We start from the raw sequence: 18,706 nt of genomic DNA, 5'->3' as shown, positions 1-18,706 counted from the left end.
CATTCTTTTTAAAAGAAGGGGCTACTTACATTTAAGTAAGAAACATAAGCAATATGGAAATAAAGCTGTCGAAGCCAAGTAAAATTAATTTGTATGAGTAAACCAGAGTGAAATAAAGTTAACGCAAGGGAAGTAAATTGAAGCCATGGCAGGTTGTGTGGAATGCATGTCCTGTAATATGTGGGAAGTTGTGGACGCTACTGGTGTCCTAGATGACCACAGGTGCAGGAAGGGTCACCAGCTGCAGAACCTTGAGCTCCGGGTTTTAGATCTCGAGTGGTGGGCTGGAGTCATTGTGGCACATTCGCGAGGCTGAGAGCTACATAGATAACACTTCCAGGGAGGTGGTCACACTGCAGCTTAGGAGCCTGTAGGCAGAAAGGGAATGGGTGACCGCCAGACAATCCCAAGAGAACTAGGCAGGTAGTGCAGGAGTCCCCTAGGGTCCCGCTCACAAATCAGTTTTCCGTTTTGGATACCGGTGAGGTCGCTGGTTCCTCAGAGGAATGCAGTCAGAGCCAAGTTTGTGGCACCACGGTTGGCTCTGCTGTACAGGAGAGAAGAAAGAAGAGGGGGAGTGCAGTAGTAATAGGGATTTGTTAGTTTGGGGAACTGACGGGTGTTTCTGTGGCTGTAGACATGACTCAGGACGAAATGTTGCCTCCCTGGTGCCAGGGTCAAGGATATCGTAGGGCGGCTGCAGGACATTCTTCTGGAGGTGGGGAGTCATCAGCCAGAGGTCATGGTCCACATTGGTACCAATGACTTAGATAAGAAAGGGGATGAGATCCTGAAAACAGACCTTAGGGAGGGGATTGAAAAGCAGGACCTCTAAAGCAATAATCTTAGGATTAATCCCAGTCCCACATGCAAGCGAGTATAGAAATAGGAGAACTGAGCGAATAAACATGTGGCTGGAAAGCTGGTGTAGGAGGAAGGGCATCAGATTTCTGAGGCATTGGGACTTGTTCTGGGGAAGGTGGAACCTGTACAAATTGGACGGTCTACATCTGAACAGAACTGGGACAAATATCCTCGCAGGGAGATTTGCTAGTACTGTTGGCGGGGGTTTAAACTAAATTGGCAGGGGAATGGGAACCTGAGGGTAAATTCAGAAGAGGGAACGGGAGGTGGAGAATTGGTGAGTGACTCTGAAAGACAGAAGCAGCACTGGTTAATAAGTGCTGGAATTTGGCAGTGTTAAAGGGTATATATGTAAATGCAAGGAGCATAGTAAATAAAGCCGATGAGCTGAGGGCACAGATGGACACATGGCAGCATAATATCATCGCTATAACAGAAACATGGCTTAAGGAGGGGCAAAAATGGCAGCTCAACATCCCTGGATATAGGGTTTTCAGGCAGGATAGGGAGGGGGATAAAAAAGTGGGGGTGTAGCATTATTGGTTAAAGAATCATTTACAGCTGTGAGGAGGGATGATATACTAAATAAAGCATCAAATGAGACCATATGGGTTGAGCTCAGTAATAAAAAAAGGGCAGCCACACTGCTAGGAGTGTACTATGGACCCCCCAAATAGTGGAAGGGAGTTAGAAGAGTAAATATGTAGACAGATTCCTGAGTGCAAAAACAATAGGGCAGTAATCGGGGACTTCAACTACCCTAATACCAATTGGGATATGAGCAGTGTGAATGGCACAGAGGGCATAAAATTCTTGAACTGCATTTAAGAGAACTTTTTGAGCCAGCACGTAACGAGCCCAATGGGGTGCAATTCTAGATTTAGTCTTAGGAAATGAAGCTGGGCAAATGGATGAAGTAACAGTGGAGCACCATTTTGGAGATAGTGACTATAACATATAAAAATAGCTCTGAAGAAGAGTCATACGGACTCGAAACGTTAACTCTGTCTTTCTCTCCACAGATGCCGTCAGACCTGCTGAGTTTTTCCAGCATTTTTTGTCTTTGTTTCAGATTGCCAGCGTCCACAGTATTTTGCCTTGACCATAATATAGTTAGATTTAGCATCATTATGGAAAAGGGCAAACATAGAACAAAGTTCTAAATTGGGGGAAGACAAATTTAACAAAGCTGAGAGGTGAGCTGGCGAGAGTGGACCTAACACAGCTATTAGAAGGAAAAACGGTGTCAAATCAGTGGGAGGCATTGAAAGGCGAGATTCTATGGGAACAGTGGAGACATGTACCCACAAAGACAAAGAGTGGTACTGCCAAATCTGGAGCCCTTTGGTAATCCAGAGGCATACAGGCCAAGATAAAGCAGTAAAAGAAAACTTATGACAGTCACAAAAGACTTCATGCTGCAGAAAGCCTAAAGGATTATAGAAAGTACAAGGGTAAAGTAAAAATGGAAATTAGGAAAGCAAAGAGAGAATACAAAAAATATTGGCAGGTAAAATCAAAGAAAACCCAAAGGAGTTTTACCAGTACATTAAGAGCAAGAGAATAAGGAAAGGGTTGGGCCTATCAGGAATGTACATGCTAACTTGTGGGTTGATGCAGAAGAAGTGAGCAGGGTACTCAATGAGTACTTTGTCTCTGTTTTCACTAAGGAGAGGGATGATGCAGACATTCTAGTTAAAGAGGAGGAGTATGAAATATTAGATACAATAAGCATAGTGAAAGGGGAAGTACTGGAGGGAAGGTGGATCCTTGGTGGTTGAGGTTAAAATGCTCAACTCATTTAAAAGGTACCTGGATCTGCACCTGAAGTGCTGTGACCTGCAAGGCTACAGACCAGGGGCTGGAAAGTGGGATTAAAAATGAGTGGCTAGTTTCTTTTTCTCTTTTTTTTGGCTGGCGCAGACATGATGGGCTGAATGGTCTCTCTGCTCTGTAACCTTTCTATGGTCCTATGAAAATTAGAGCCGAAAATGAAATAGATATCACAATATTGGTTAAAGAAACATTTACAGTTGTGAGGAGGGATGATATCCTAGAAGGAGCATCAAATGAGGCCATATAGGTTGAACTGAAGAACAAAAAAAGGGCAATTCCTCTGCTGGGAGTAATTATAGACCTCCAAACAGTCAGTGGGAGATAGAAGAGTAAATGTGTATGTAAATTGTAGAGAAATGTAGAAACAACGGATTAAGTTAGAGGCTCCTGGAAGACTACATGGAAAGACTACAGTGTGGCAGCAGAATTCCTTGAGTCCCTTGATGAAGGACGCCTGATTAGATGGCAGGAAACGGTGGTGAAGATTGACTTCATGCACTTGAGCCAAAAGGCAAGCAAACTCCTCTGCTGCCTGGGAACAGCCGAGTGAAAGCCACACCAGCAGCCCAGAATCAACACTGATGCCATTGATCACAAGTCCTAATAAATTGAAAGATACCAGCCAGCAGGGAAGATAAGCAGATGGTAAAAACAGCCCTGACGCAATCTCTCAAGACTGCCCCAAGCCCTTGCACACAAGAGGGAAGTGGACAGCGCCCTGAGATGGCTACCAGGCCAGGCAAAGCAGCAGGACTCATGGGATTTACCCAAAATTCCTGAAGAACATCGGATTACAGGGAAGGAAGTGGCTAGTAAAGCTAATTACCAACACCCACAGCACAGGTACTATTTGAAACACCTGGCACCAATCCAAGACAGTGCCCATTGCCAAAACAGAGAAGCCACTTGACAACCTGCACTGTTCCATTCCATCTCTCTGCTTTCGATAATGTATAATATTCTGGAATGCCTCCTGCTAAACAAACTGAGTCCCACTCTGGAAGCAGCAGCGCCCCCACCCCAACAGGCAGGTTTTTGCACAGGTCACAGTTTCTTCAAGCAGGTCTTGACATTGACCACGCACATTGAGGCCAATTTTAGAAAGTTTGAAAGGGACTGTTTTCCTTGGAGAAGAGAAGGCTGAGAGGAGATTTGATGGAGGTATTCAAATCATGAGGGGTCTGGACACAGTAGATGGAGAGAAACTGTGCCAACTCATGAAAGGATAGAGAATGAGAGGGCACAAATTTAAAGTAATTGACAAAAGAAGCAAAAGCAACATAATGAGAAGCTTTTTCACAGGGTGAGTGGTTAAGGTCTGGAATGCATTGTCTGAGAGTGTGGTGGAGGCAGATTCAATCAAAGCATTCAAAAGGGAATTACATTGTTACCTGAAAAGGAAGAATGTGCAGGATTATAGGAAGAAGGTGGGGGAATGGCACAAAGTGAATTGCTCATTCGGAGAGCCGGTGTAGAGACAATGGGCCAAATGGCGGCCTCCTGTGCTGTAACCAGTCTGTGATTCTGTGAAGACAGGAACCGTGTTTTGTTGCCTTACCCTGTGCCTATGACAGTGTGGTCCACAGGCATGCTGCTGAAACTCTGCTGTTTGGAAAAACCTGCAACTATTCAACTCCATGATCAACAGGCAACAGTTCATTGTGCACCTTGCAGATCAAATCAGCCAGCCATGCATAACCAATGATGGCATCAAACAGAGATCAGTCCTCGCACCAGTTCTCTCCAACATAGACACCAGTGACTTCCCTCCCACAAAGTCACGGCTCTTTGCAGTTAGAAATAAATATGTATGACCTAATGGCCATTACAGAGACATGGTTGCAAGGTGACCAAGGCTAGGACCTGCCCTGAATAATGAAAGGGATTTGAAAATGTTGAAAAGAGAGGAAGCTAGGAAAACCTGATGGGATGGTCTATTAATTAAGGATGTCATTGGTGCAGTAGTGAAAGATAATCGTAGCTAGGAAGAACAAGGTGTCGAATCAGTAAGGGCAGAGATAAGAAATAGGAAAGGTAAGAGGTCACTTGTAGGAGTAATTTAGTTACACTGTAGGTCAAAGCATACAGGAAGAAATAATTGTGGCGTGTAAAAAAAGATACCGCGATAATCGTGGGTGACTTTAATGTGCATGTAGATTGGGCGAATCAGATTGGCAAAGGTAGCCTGGAAAATAAATTCAGAGTGTATTCAGGACAGTTTCTTAAAAGTAAACTCTAGCGCAAACCAGGGAGCAGGTTATTCTAGACCTGGTAATGTTCAATGAGACAAAATTAACCAATAACCTCATAGCAAAGGAGCCTCTAGGTGACAATGATCATAACACGAGGGAACTTCACGTACAGTTTGAAATTGAGAATTATGGGTCTAAGACTAGTGTTTTAAACCTAAATAAATGTAATTGTAAGGGTATGAAGGCAGAGCAAGTGTTGGTCCTTTAGAGAGTAATCCTGGGGAATTAATCATGGAAAACAGGGAAATGGCAGAGGAAGTGAAGACAATTTGTGTCTGTATCCACTGTAGGAGAAAACTTATACTTGAAAATCAAGAGGTGAAAGAGGGGGAGGAACTTAAAACAATCACTATCATCAGGGAAAAGGTACTGGGAAAACTATTAGACCAAAAGGCTGATAAGCCCCCAGGACCTGATGCTTTGCATCCAAGGGTCTTGGAAGAAGTGGCTGCAGAGATAGTAGTTGCATTGGTTATAAGGTTATAATCTTCCAAAATTCATTGGATCCTGGAAGGACCCTAACAGATTGAAAAATAGCAAATGTAACATTTTTATTCAAGAAAGGAGGGAGACGGAAAGCTGTAGGCTAGTTAGCCCAACACCTGTCATAGGGCAATTGCTAGAATCCATTATTAAGGAGATTATAGCAGGGTGCTTAGAAAATCATAATCGGATCAAGCAGAGCCAACATGGTTTATGAAAGAGAAATCATGTATACGCAATTTATTTGAGTTCTTTGAGGAAGTAATGAGCGTGGTGAGTAAAGGGAAACCTGTAGATCTGGTATACTTGGATTCCTAAAAGACATTTGATAAGGTGCCACATCAAAGGCTACTATACAAAATAAGAGCTCATGGTGTAAGGGGTAACATATTAGAATAGATAAAAAATTAAAAGCAAAATACTGCGGATGCCGGAAATCTAAAACAAAAACAAAAATTGCTGGAAAAACTCAGCAGGTCTGACAGCATCTGTGGAGAGGAATACAGAGTCAATGTTTCAAGTCCATATGACCCCTCATCAGAACAAAAGATTGATTCGCTAACAGGAAATAGAGAGTAGGATAAATGGACTTTTTTGGGTTGGGATTAGTGCTGGGATCTTAACTGTTTATAAGGTAGCTAAATTTTCCAATGACACCAAAATAAGTAGAAAAGTAAGATGTCAAGAGGAGGTAAAGCATATGCAAAGGGATATAGATAGGTTAAGTGAGTGGGCAAAACTTTGGCAGATGGTGTATAATGAGGGTAAATGTGACCTTGTCCACTTTGGCAGGAAAAATAGAAAAGCAGTATCGTATTTAAATGGAGAGCGATTGCAGAACTCGATGATACAAAGGGACCTAGGTGTCCTGGTACATGAATCACAAAAAGTTAGTCTGCAGGTACAAGAAACGATTAGGAAGGCAAATAGATTGTTAGCGGTAGAGAGGGCTTTAAACTAAATAGTGGGGGCAAGGGATCCAGTGAGGGAAGATGTGATAAATTCAAGAGAGGAGACAAGGCATGAGAGCAAGGTAACAATAAGGGAAATGGATAATCAGCATGTGGTAGGAAGGGATAGAGCATACAAACTTAGGAATGTGCCAGCAGATAAGGCTGGAGGTTGTGAAAATAACACAAAAGACAGAATTAAAGCAACTACCTGAATGCACACAGCATTAGCAGCCAGGTAGATGAATTGATGGCATAAATAGAAGTAAACAGGTATGATCTAATTGCCATTTCAGAGACATGGTTGCAGGGTGACCAAGGCTGGGCACTGAATGGTCAAGGGTTCGACATTTTGAAAGGATGGAACTTTACAGTAAGTTTGAAAGTGATGTAGTTCAATCTGAAACTAGGGTTATAAATCTAAACAAAGGAAAACCACGCAGGTATGAAAACCAAATTGGCTGTGCTAGATTGGGAAACTGCATCAAAAGGTATGATGGTAGACAGGCAATGACAAGCATTTAAATAATTAATACATTGTCTACAGCATATTTACATTCCTCTGAGGCACAAAAACCCAACAGGAAAGGTGATTCAACCACGACAAACAAAGGAAGTTAAAGATTGTATTAGATCGAAGGAAGAGGCTTATAAAGTTGCCAAAAAAGTAGCAAGCCTGAGGATTGGGACCATCTTAGAATTCAGCAAAGGAGGACCAAGAAACTGATAAAGGGAAAATAGAATATGAGAGTAAACTAACATGAAACATATAAAAGCTTCTTTCGGCATGTAAAAAGGAAAAGGTTAGCAAAGACAAATATTGGCCTATTACAGGCAGCAACTGGAAATTTAAGTGAGGAATAAGGAAATGGCAGAGAGATTATACAAAAACTTTGTGTCTATCTTCACAGAGGAAAATACAAACACCTCCCAGAAATACTGGAGAACCAAGAGACTAGTGAGATTGAGGATCTGAAAGAAATTAATATTAGTAAAAAAAGTAGTGCTGGTGAAATTAATGGGACTGAAAGCTGATAAATCCCCTGGACCTGATGACCTACATCCCAGAGTGTTGGAAGGGGTGGCTTTAGAGATAGTGGATGCATTGGTGGTTAACCTTCAAAATTCTATAGATTCTGGAACAGTTCCTGCAGATTGCAAGGTAGCAATTGTAACCCCATTATTTAAGAAAGGAGGGAGAGAGGAAACAGGCAACAACAGACCTGTTAGCCTGACATCAGTAGAAGGGTAAATGTTAGAATCTACGATGTGATAACTGGGCACTTAGGAAATAATGGTGAGATTGGGCAGCCATGCTCAACAATCCTGTTGGAGTTTTTTGAGGATGTAACTAGCAGAATAGGTAAGAGGGAACCAGTGGATGTGGTATATTTGAATTTTTAAAAGGCTTCGATAAGGTCCCACACAAGAGATTAGTAAACACAATTAGAGCTCATGGGATTGGGGGTAATATAATGACATGGATTGAGAATTGGTTAACAGACAGAAAAAAGAGAGTAGGATTCAATGGATCATTTGCAGGTTGGCAGGCTGTTACCAGTGGGATACCACAAGGATCAGTGCTTGGGCCACAGCTGTTCGCAATCTATATAAATGATTTGGATGTGTGGACTAAATGTAATATTTCCAAGTTTGCTGATGACACAAAACTAGGTGGAATTGTGAGTTGTGAGGAGGATACAAAGAGACTTCAAGGGGATTTGGATAGGCAAAGTGAGTGGGCAAGAACATAGCAGATGGAATATAATGTGGGAAAATGTGAGGTTATCCACTTTGACAGGAGGAACAGATGTGCAGAGTATATCTTAAATGGGGAGAGAGTGGGAAATGCTGATGTCCAAAGGGAACTGGGTGTCCTTGTTCATAAGTCACTGAAAACTAACATACAGTTTGCAGGAAGAAATTAGGAAGGCAAATGGTATGTTGGCCTTTATTGCAAGAGGATTTGACGCAGGAGAAAAGATGTCTTGCTGCAGTTGTATCGAGCCTCGGTGAGACTGCACTTGAAGTAGTGTATACAGTTTTGGTCTCCTTACCTAAGGAAGGATATACTTTTCATAGAAGGAGTGCAACAAAGATTTATCAGGCTGATTCCAGGGATGGTGGGATTGCCCTATGAAGAGAGGTTGAGGAAAGAGCCTATATTCTCTAGAGTCCAGAAGAATGAAAGGTGAACTCAATGAAGCCTACATTCTTACAAAGAAGGATTCTTTCCTTGGGTGGGGGGGGTCTAGAACCAAAGGGTTTAGTTTCAAAATAGGCATTAGGCTATTTAGGACTGAGATGAGGAGGAATTTCTTCACTCAGAGGGTGGTGAATCTTTGGAATTCTCTATCCCAGAGGGCTGTAAAAGCTCAACCATTGTTCAAGACAAAGATTTCTAGACATTAAAAATATCAAGGGATATGGGAATAGTGCAGGAAAATGGCGTTGAGGTAGAACATCAGCCATGATCTAATTGATTGACGGACTAAGGTCAAGGGGTGGAATGGCCTACACCTGCTCCTATTTCCTATGTTCCTATTGCAAAGGGAATGGATTATAAAAGTAGGGGAGTTTTGCCACAGTTGTACATAACCTTGGTGAAACCACATCTGGAACACTGAGTATAGTTTTGGTCTCCTTATTTCCTGATGATCCAATTAGGATAGAGTACCAACTACTGAACGTACACCATATCAACTGCATTATCCTGATCTATGCTCTCTCTTACCTCATTAGCTAACTAACTTGTGTTTTGAGCACAATTTAACCCTAGCAAATCAGGTGTTGGCCTTCCTTAATTAATCCACATTTGCCCAAGTGCCAATGAACTTTGTCCCGAATTATTTTTCTAAAAATTTCACCACCACTGAGGTTAAACTGACTGGCCTGTACTTACTGGGCATATCCTTACACTTGTTCAAAAAGAACAGTGCGTAACATTTGCAATTCTCCAGTCCTCTGACATCACTCCTGTATCTGAGTATTTCTGCTCTTTCTTCCCTCAGTATCTTTAAATGCATCTCAGGAGAGACTGAGTAATTACAGGCCAATCAGCCTCACCTCAGTGGTAGGTACATTATTGGAAAATGTTCTGAGGGACAATGGAAATCATTTTAATCAAAGGCAGTTAGCGTGATTTTTTTTAAGGGAAGGGTTGTGTCTATCTGACTAGTTTGAATTGATTTAAATTGTTTGAGGAGGTGTTTACGAACATACGAATTAGGAGCAGGAGTAGGCCATTCTGCCCCTCGAGTCTGCTCTGCCGTTCAATAAGATCATGGTTGATCTAATTTTAACCTCAACTACACATTCCTGCCTACCCTTGATAACCTTTCACCCCCATGCTTATCAAGAATCTACCTACTTCTGCCTTAAAGATATTCAAAGACTCTGCCTCAACCACCTTTTGAGGAAGAGAGTTCCAAAGTCTCAACTCTCTGAGAGAAAAAGTTTTTCCTCATCTCTCTCTTCAGTGGATGACCCCTTATTTTTAAACAGTGGCCCCTAGTTCTAGATTCTCACACAAGACGAAATATCCTCTCCACATCCACCCTGTCAAGTCCCCTCAGGATCTTATGTGTTCCAATCAAGTTGCCTCTTACTCTCCTAAACTCCAGTGGATACAAGTCTAACTTGTCCAACCTTTCCTCATAAGAAAATCCACCCATTACCAGTATTAGTCTAGTAAACCTTCTCTGAACTGCTTCCAATATATTTACATCTTTCTTTAAATAAGGTGACCAATACTGCACACAGTATTCCAGATGCAGTCTCATCAATGCCCTGTATAACTGAAGCATAACCTCCTTACTCCTGTATTCAAATCCCCTGCAATAAATGATAACATTCCATTCGCTTTGCTAATTACTTGCTGTACCTGCATACTAACCTTATGATTCATGCACTAGGACACCCATATCCCTCTGAATCTCAGAGCTCTGCAATCTCTCACCATTTAGATAATATGCTTCCTTTTTATTTGTCCTGCCAAAATGGATAACCTCACATTTTCCCACATTATACTCTATTTGCCAGATCTTTGCCCAATTATCCAACCTAACTATATCCTTTTGTAGCCTCCTTATGTCCTCCTCAAAACTTACTTTCCTACCTATTTTTGTGCCATCAGCAAATTTAGCAACCATACCTTCGTTCCCTTCATCCAAGTCATTTATATAAATTGTAAAGAGCTGAGGCCCCAGCACATGATCCCTGTGTCACACCTCTCGTTACATCCTGCCAACCAGAAAATGACCGATTTATGCCTACTCTGTTTCCTATCAACTAGCCAATATTCTATCCATGCCAATATGTTACCTCCTACACTATGAACTTTTATTTTCCACAAAAACCTTTGATGCGGCACCTTATCAAATGCCTTCTGAAAATCTAAGTGCAGCACATTCACCGGTTCCCTTTTAACCATAGCACTTCAAAGAGCTCCAATAAATTGGTTAAACATGATTTCCCTTTCACAAACCATGATGACTCTGCCTAATGACCTTGAATTTATCTAAGTGTCCTGCTATAACAGCTGTAATAATAGCTTCTAACTTTTTCCCTGTGACGTGAAGCTAACTGGTCTATAGTTTCCTGCTTTCTGTCTCACTCCCTTTTTGAATAAAGGAATTACATTAGCTATTTTACAATCCAATGGAACCTTCCCCAAATCTAGTGAATTTTGGAAAATTAAAACCAACACATCAACTATCTCACTAGCCACTTCATTTAAGACCCTAGGATGAAGTCTATCACAACTCGGGGACTTGTCAACCTGGTATTTGCCAGGCTGACTAAATCCCAAAGGGAAACTTGGCCACGCTATCACAACGATTTTGCAATTTGTATTTATTATGAGAAAGTTTGTGCACTGAAGTCAGAAGTAACGAGTCCACTACCATCTTTAGAGATTTTAAAGATTAAATTAAAACATTTATTAACAAAAGAAAAGAAAACTTAAATACACAAGATTTCCATTACACAGTTACATTTAGTTTTATGACAGTTTCCGCAAGATTTGTAATTAACTAGACCCCCAATTACAAATCCCTTTCAGGCAACAGTCCAAAATAGATTATTAACCTATAAAACATACAGCAAGATTACCACAAGCACCCACTGTTGCTATAAGGGAGGTATTCCACAGCTTCTCTCTCCCTCTCACTCGACAGTGAAACTCCAAAGGCTTTTAACAAAACCTTGGTTACTGTAACAGCAAACCTCTCCAGGGTGACTAGAGGCTTTTCCCACAAATCTGTTTCTCACAGTGCACCTTTCAAGATCTCACATGGCCACACCCATGCAGCTTTCCATCCTTCTTTAAATATATTTCTTCCTCTTTGACCTGTAAATTACATTGCTTCAACCTCTCTATGGAAGTTACTTTTCCCAGAATATAAAAATCTTTTATGTTGTCATTATGGCCAGCACTTTTGGGAAAAATAAATATAATAACTTTGCCTTATTTACCTTGCCAGTTGGAAACATCTTGTCATGTCCCTTTGAAAAGCCAACAACCTATCCTCTTATCTGAAAATGCAAATTCCACTTTACCTAGCTCATCCATTAGCATTTCAAATACCTGTTTTTTACACTTAACCCCTTCGATGATTCAAACCTTGCAGTCTAACAGTCTGCAGTTTACTTAAATTAGTCACACATACAGAAACATACACACACACAAACAGAAGCCTGCTTTGATGTATCCCACAGTAATATCAGGAAAAATATGGTAGCTCCTTTATAATCTGCAGTTCCAACACGTTGTTAAGTATCACTTACCCTGGTGATTGTAATTTTCTCAAGTTCCTCCTTCCCTTCCAGTTCCTGTTTTACAACCATTTCTGGGATGTTACTTGTACCCTCTAGCGTGAAAACCGATGCATAATACCTGTTCAATTCATCTGCCACCTCCTTATTTTCCATTGTTAATTTCCCAGACTCACTTTCTAAAGGACCAACACTCACTTTGTTAACTCCTTTCCTTTTTAAACATTTATAGAAACTCTCACGATCTGTCTTTATATTTCTAGCTAGCTTTCTCTCATACTCTAATTTTTCCCTTCTTATTAATCTTGCAGTCATTCTTTGCTGTTTTCTATATTCTGTCCAATCTTCTGACCTACCACCCATCTTTGTGCAATTATATACTTTTTCTTAAGTTTGATACCATCTTTAACTGTTTTAGTTAACCACGGACGGTGAATCCTCCCCTTGGAATTTTCCTTTCTCGTTGGAATGTATCTATTCTCTGTATTCGGAAATATCCCCTTAGATATCTCTATTGACCTATCTGTTACCCTTAATTGCCAGTTCACTTTCACTAACTCTGCTTTCATGCCTTCATAATTGCCCTTATTTAAGTTTAAAATACTAGTCTTAGACCCAGTGTTCTCTCCCTCAAACTGAATGTAAAATTCAATCATATTATGATCACTGCAACCTAGGGGCACCTTCACTGTGAGGTCATTAATTAGTCTATCTCGTTGCACAATACCAGATCTAATATAGCCTGCTCCCTGGTTGGCTCCAGAATGTGCTGATCTAAGAAATTATCCCGAAAACAATCCATGAATTCGTCACTTTTGCCCATCTGATTATTCCAGTCTATATGTAGATTAAATCCCCCATGATAATAGCTGTACCTTTCTGACAAGTTCCCAATGTTTCTTAAGCAAAATACTGCGGATGCTGGAAATCTGAAATAAAAACAGAAAATGCTGGAAAAACTCAGGAGATCTGACAGCATCTGTGGAGAGAGAAACAGGGTTAACGTTTCGAGTCCATATGACTCTTCTTCAGCTCTTCTCCACCCTACTTAAACAGTATATAAATTCCTTCACATTTCTACTTCTCTTTAGCTCTGAAGGAGAGCCCTATGGACTCGAAATGTTAACTCTGTTTCTCTCTCCACAGGTGTTAACAGACCTGCTGAGTTTTTCCAGCATTTTCTGTTAGAACTAGGAGGTCACTCTTAAAAATGAGGGGTTGCCTGTTTAAGACCAAGATGAGAAATTTTTGCTCTGAGGGCCGTGAGTCTTTGGAACTCTCTTCCTTAAAAGATGGTGGATTCAGGGTCTTTGAATATTTTTAAGTCAGGGCTAGATAGATTCTTGATAAACAAGGGGATGAAAGGTTATTGGGAGTAGGTGGGAATGTGGGGTTGAGGTTACAATCTGATCAGCCATGATCTCATTGAATGGTGGAGCAGGCTCGAGGGGCCGAGTGGACTACTCCTCCTAATTTGTATGTTCATACGATTGGAACCATTTGCATAAATATTCACACAGTATTTTTTTCAGGTGAAAAACCTTTTGTCTGTGAATTGTGTGGGAACTCGTACTCTGATGTGAAGAATTTAAAGAAACATAACAGTAAAGCTCATGGTGGTGAGTATCTTTATAAAATCAAGGAATTTGCAGCACAGAAATGGACCATTCAGCTTGTCATGCCCCAGGTTTTTCCACATAGCCCTGCGAATTCATCTTCAAGTATGAGCCCAATTGCCATTTGAAACTCCCTATGGAATCTGATATACCACCCTTTCAGGGAGTATGTTCCAGACCTTAACAACCCTCTATGAGAAATTATTTCTCATTTCCTCTCTAGGTCTTTTACCAATTACTTTAAAACTATAAGCTCTGGTTACCGACTTGCCAGAGGAAACAGTTTCTCCCTAGTTGCTCTATCCAAGTTTCGGAGTTTGAGCAGCAGCTGGAGTCACTGAGGTGCTTCTGCAAGGTTAAGAGCTTTGTAGGTATCACGTTTATTTATCTGGCTACCACATAGCTTAAGAGCACACAGGAGTCCCCTGAGTGCATCTCACTCTCCAACTAGTATTTAGTTCTAAATACCGATGAGAGTAATGGTTCATCTGGAGAGTACAGCCAGAGCCAAGCCCATGGCACTATTGGTGGCTCAGCTGCGCAGGAGACCATGAAGAAGAGTTGAAGAATGATGAGATTTGATAGTTAGGGAAAGAGACAGGCGTTTCGGTGGCCGCAAACATGAATCCAGCGTGATATGTTGCCTCCTTGTTGCCAGGATCAAGGATGTCACTGACGGGCTGCAGAGCATCCTGAAGGGGCAAGGGTGAACACCCAGCAGTTGTGGTCCACACTGGTGTCCGCAACATAGGTAGAAAGAGAGATGTGGTCCTGCAGTCAGAATTTAGGGAGCTAGGTAGGAAATTAGCATGCAGAACCTCAAAAATAGTCATCTCTGGATTACTTCCAATACCAAGTGCAAGTGAGTATAGAAATAGAGGATACAGCAGATGAATGCCTGTCTGGAAAGATGGTGCAGGAGGGAGGACTGTATATTCTTGGAACATTGGGATCAGTTATGGGGGAGATGGGACCTGTACTGAGTGAGCAGGTTGCATTTCAACAGAGCAAGGACCAATTTCATTGCAGGGCAATTTGCTAGCGCTATTGGGAAGAGTTTAAAGTAACTTGGGAGGGTCGTGGGAACCAGAAGATAATATCAGAGAGGAACACCAAGGTGCACACAACATTGGGAGAGGCAAAATAGTAAGATATTAGTTGGATTCAGCGTAAAGTCTAAATTAGGATTTCAGTGCATGTATGAGTGTGTGCGGAGTGTAGTCAGTAAGATTGGTGAGTTGCAGACACAGTTAGTCACATGAAAATATGATGTTGTGGCAATAACAGAGACCTGACTCGAAGAAAGGCAGGATTCGATGTTAAATATTCCCGGAGAAAAGGTATTCAAGAAAGATAGGAAAAGAAGAAAAAGGGGAGAGGTGGCAGTATTGGTTAAGGAGAGCATTGCAGTGCTGGAGAAAGAGGATGTCCCAGAGGGGTCATGGACAGAATCAATTTGGCCAGAGCCAAGGAACAAAACAGGGGCAATTACATTACTCAGTGAAGTCTATAGGCCACCAATTAGCGGGAAACATGTAAAGGAACAAATTTGCGAGGAAATTACAAAGAAATGCAAGCATTATCATTTTAATGGACGACTTTAATTATCTGAATGTAGACTGGGATAGTAGCAGTGTAAAGGACAGAGAGGAGCAAGAGTTCCTGCAGCAATGTGTTCCAGTCCAAGAAAGGAGGCATTGCTGGACCTGTTTCTCTGGAATGAAATGTGCCAAGTGGAACAAAGGTCAGGAGGGGACCATTTAGGGTTCAGTGATCATCGTATCATAGCTTGGGTATGGAAAAGAATCCAGAGTAAGAATAATTAACTGGAGGAAAGCAAACTTTAATGGGGAAAGAATGGACCTGACCCAGATAAATTGAAATCAAAGATTAGCAGGGAAAACTGGAACCGAACAATGAACTACCTTTAAAGAAGATTGTTTGAATGCAGTCAAGGTATATTTCCACAAAGAAGAAAGGTAGGGCAAGCAAATCCAGGGCTCGCTGGATGGCAAAAAAGATAGCGATTAAGATGAAGCAGAAAAAGTGTGCTCATAGCAGATGTCAGGTGGATAATATAGTTGAGAACCAGGCCGAATGTAGAAGGTTCACAAGAATACAAGAAGTAGGAGCAGGAGTAGACCATATGCTCCATCGAGCCTGCTCCGCCATTCAGTACAATCCAGGCTGACCCTGGGCTTCAACTCCATTTTCCCACCCACTCCCCATATCCCTTAATTCCCTGGGAGACCAAAAATCTGTCTGTCCCAGCCTTAAACGTATTCAACAATGGAGCATCCACAACCCTCTGGAGTAGAGAATTCCAAAGATTCACAACCTTCCGAGTGAAGTAATTTCTCCTCATCGCAGCCCTAAATGATTGGCCCATTAACCTAAGACTGTGCCCCCATGTTTTAGATTCCCCGATCAGCGGAAACAATCTCTGTGTCTATCCTATTAAGCCCCCTCAGAATTTTATAGGCTTCAATGAGATCATCTCCCCTTGTTCTAAATTCCAGAGAATATAAACCCAATTTACTCTGCCTCTCATCATAGGACAACCCCCTCGTCCCAGGGACCAATCTAGTGAACCTTTGCTGTACCACCTCCAATGCAACTATACCCTTTCTTAAATGTGGAAACCAAAACTGCACACAATATTCCAGATATGGTCTCACCCAAACCCTGTACAACTGTAGCAAGACTTCTTTATTCTTGTACTCCAATCCCCTTGCAGTAAAGGCCAACATGCCATTTGCCTTCCTAATTGCTTGCTGCACCTGCATGCGAACTTTGTACATTCCTTGTACAAGTACACTCAAGTCTCTTTGAACATCAACACTTACAAGTTTCAAACCTTTTTAAAAATATACTGAAAAGTGTGAGGTGATACATTTTGGTAGGAGTAATTTGACAAGGAAGTATTCAATGAACGGCATGGCACTAGGAAGTTCTGAGGTACAAAGGGACCTTGGCGTGTGTGTCCATAGATCTCTGAAGGCGGAGGGGCAGTGGGGTGGTGAAAAATGAATATGGGACACTTGCCTTTATCAATCGAGGCATAGATTACATAAGTAGGGAGGTCATGTTGGAGTTATATAGAACCTTGGTGAGGCCTCAGCTGGAGTACTGTGTGCAGTTCTGGTCGCCACATTATAGGAAGGGTGTGATTGCACTGGAGGGGGTGCAGAGGAGATTCACCAGGATGTTGCCTGGGATGAAACATTTAAGGTATGAAGAGAGGTTGGATAGACTTGGGTTGTTTTCATTGGAGCAGAGAAGACTGAGGGGCGACCTGATCGAGGTGTACAAGATTATGAGGGGCATGGACAGGGTGAATAGGGAGCAGCTGTTCCCCTTAGTTGAAGGGTCAGTCACAAGGGGGCGTAAGTTCAAGGTGAGGGGCAGGAGGTTTAGGGGGAATGTGAGGAAAAGCTGTTTTACCCAGAGGGTGGTGACGGTCTGGAATGCGCTGCCTGGGAGGGTGGTGGAGGCGGGTTGCCTCACATCCTTTAAAAAGTACCTGGATGAGCACTTGGCGCGTCATAACATTCAAGGCTATGGGCCAAGTGCTGGTAAATGGGATTAGGTAGGTAGGTCAGGAGTTTCTCATGTGTCGGTGCAGACTCAATAGGCCGAAGGGCCTCTTCTGCACTGTGATTCTTACAACCAAAGTGAATAAGTTTACACTGCCCTACATTATATTCTACCTGCCATCTTGTTGCCCACTCACTTAACTTGTCTATTTCTCCTTGCAGCCTTTGTGCCCTCTCTACAACTTGCCTTCCCACCAAGCTTGGTATCGGCAGCAAACTTCAATATAATACTCTCTGCCTTTTCATGTCAGATTGTAAATAGCTGAGGCCCCAGCACTGATCCTTGTGGCACTCCCATTTATGCTCATTCTCTGATTTCTATCCATTAACCAGTCCTGTATTATGCAAAAATACTAGCCGCAACTCCATGAGCCCTTATCTTGCCTATTAACCTTTTATGTGGCACCTTACTGAATGCCTTTTGAAAATCTAGGTACACTATATCTGCTGGTTCCCCTTTATCTACTCTATTGGTTACATTCCCAAGAAACTCTAATAAATTTGCCAAACAGGAATTCCCTTCAGCAATACTATGTTGATTTGTTCTAATCATACTTTGTTTTTCGAAGTACATTCTTAAGACTTTCTTACTGATAGGTTCCAGCATTTCTCCAACAACTGATGTTAGGCTAACTGGCCTGTACTTCACTGTTTTCTCTGTCCTCCTTTCTTGAAAAGCAGTGTAACATTTGCCAACTTCCAATCTACTGGGACCGGTCCTGAATCGAAGGAATTTTGTAAAATCATAGCCAGCACATCCACTGTCTCTGCAGCTATCTCTTTTAGAACCCTAGGGTGTAGGCTGACATGTCCTGGGGATTTGTCAGGTTTTAGTCCCTCAAAATTCGCCAATACTTTTTCTCTGCTGATATTAATTTCCTTACTCTTTTTAGCCCCTAGGTCACCATCTGTTTCTGGAATGAAACTTGTGTCTTCTACTGTGAAGACAGACACAAAATATTTGTTCAATCCCTCTGCCATTTCCTCACTTCCCATGATAATTTCTCCTGCCTCTGCTTCTAAGGGACCAATGTTTACTTTATCTACTCTCTTTTTATATACTTATGAAAGCTCTTACAATCTGTTTCTATATTCCTGGCTAGTTTACCCTCATATTTTAGTTCTTGCCTTTTGATCAACTTTTTGGTGGCCCTCTGTTGGTTTCTAAAACACTTCCAATTCCCAATTGCTACATTTTTTTGCAAAATTTTAAGCCTTTTCTTTTAATCTAATACTACCCTTAACTTCCTGAATGAGCCACTGATGGGTCTTTCTCACCAAGTTTTTGTTCTTCAATGGAATGTGATTTTGTTGAAGACTTTGAATTGTTTCTT

General features: G+C 41.7%; 1 protein-coding gene across 1 annotated transcript in view; it reads left to right on the top strand.

Annotated features, from left to right (window-relative positions):
• Positions 1-18,706, top strand: part of LOC144694054 (myoneurin-like) — an 82,743-nt gene that overhangs the window by 51,414 nt on the left and 12,623 nt on the right. The window contains exon 7 of the mRNA XM_078564416.1: positions 13,693-13,779. Within this exon, the coding sequence (XP_078420542.1) occupies positions 13,693-13,779 (87 nt within the window). The remainder of the gene's footprint in view (positions 1-13,692; positions 13,780-18,706) is intronic.

This window comes from Cetorhinus maximus, chromosome 19 (genome assembly GCF_964194155.1).
Source record: "Cetorhinus maximus chromosome 19, sCetMax3.hap1.1, whole genome shotgun sequence".
NCBI classification, from domain to species: Eukaryota; Metazoa; Chordata; class Chondrichthyes; order Lamniformes; family Cetorhinidae; genus Cetorhinus; species Cetorhinus maximus.
The sequence above is the reverse complement of the archived record's forward strand: the minus strand, read 5'-3'. Positions and strand labels throughout refer to the sequence as shown.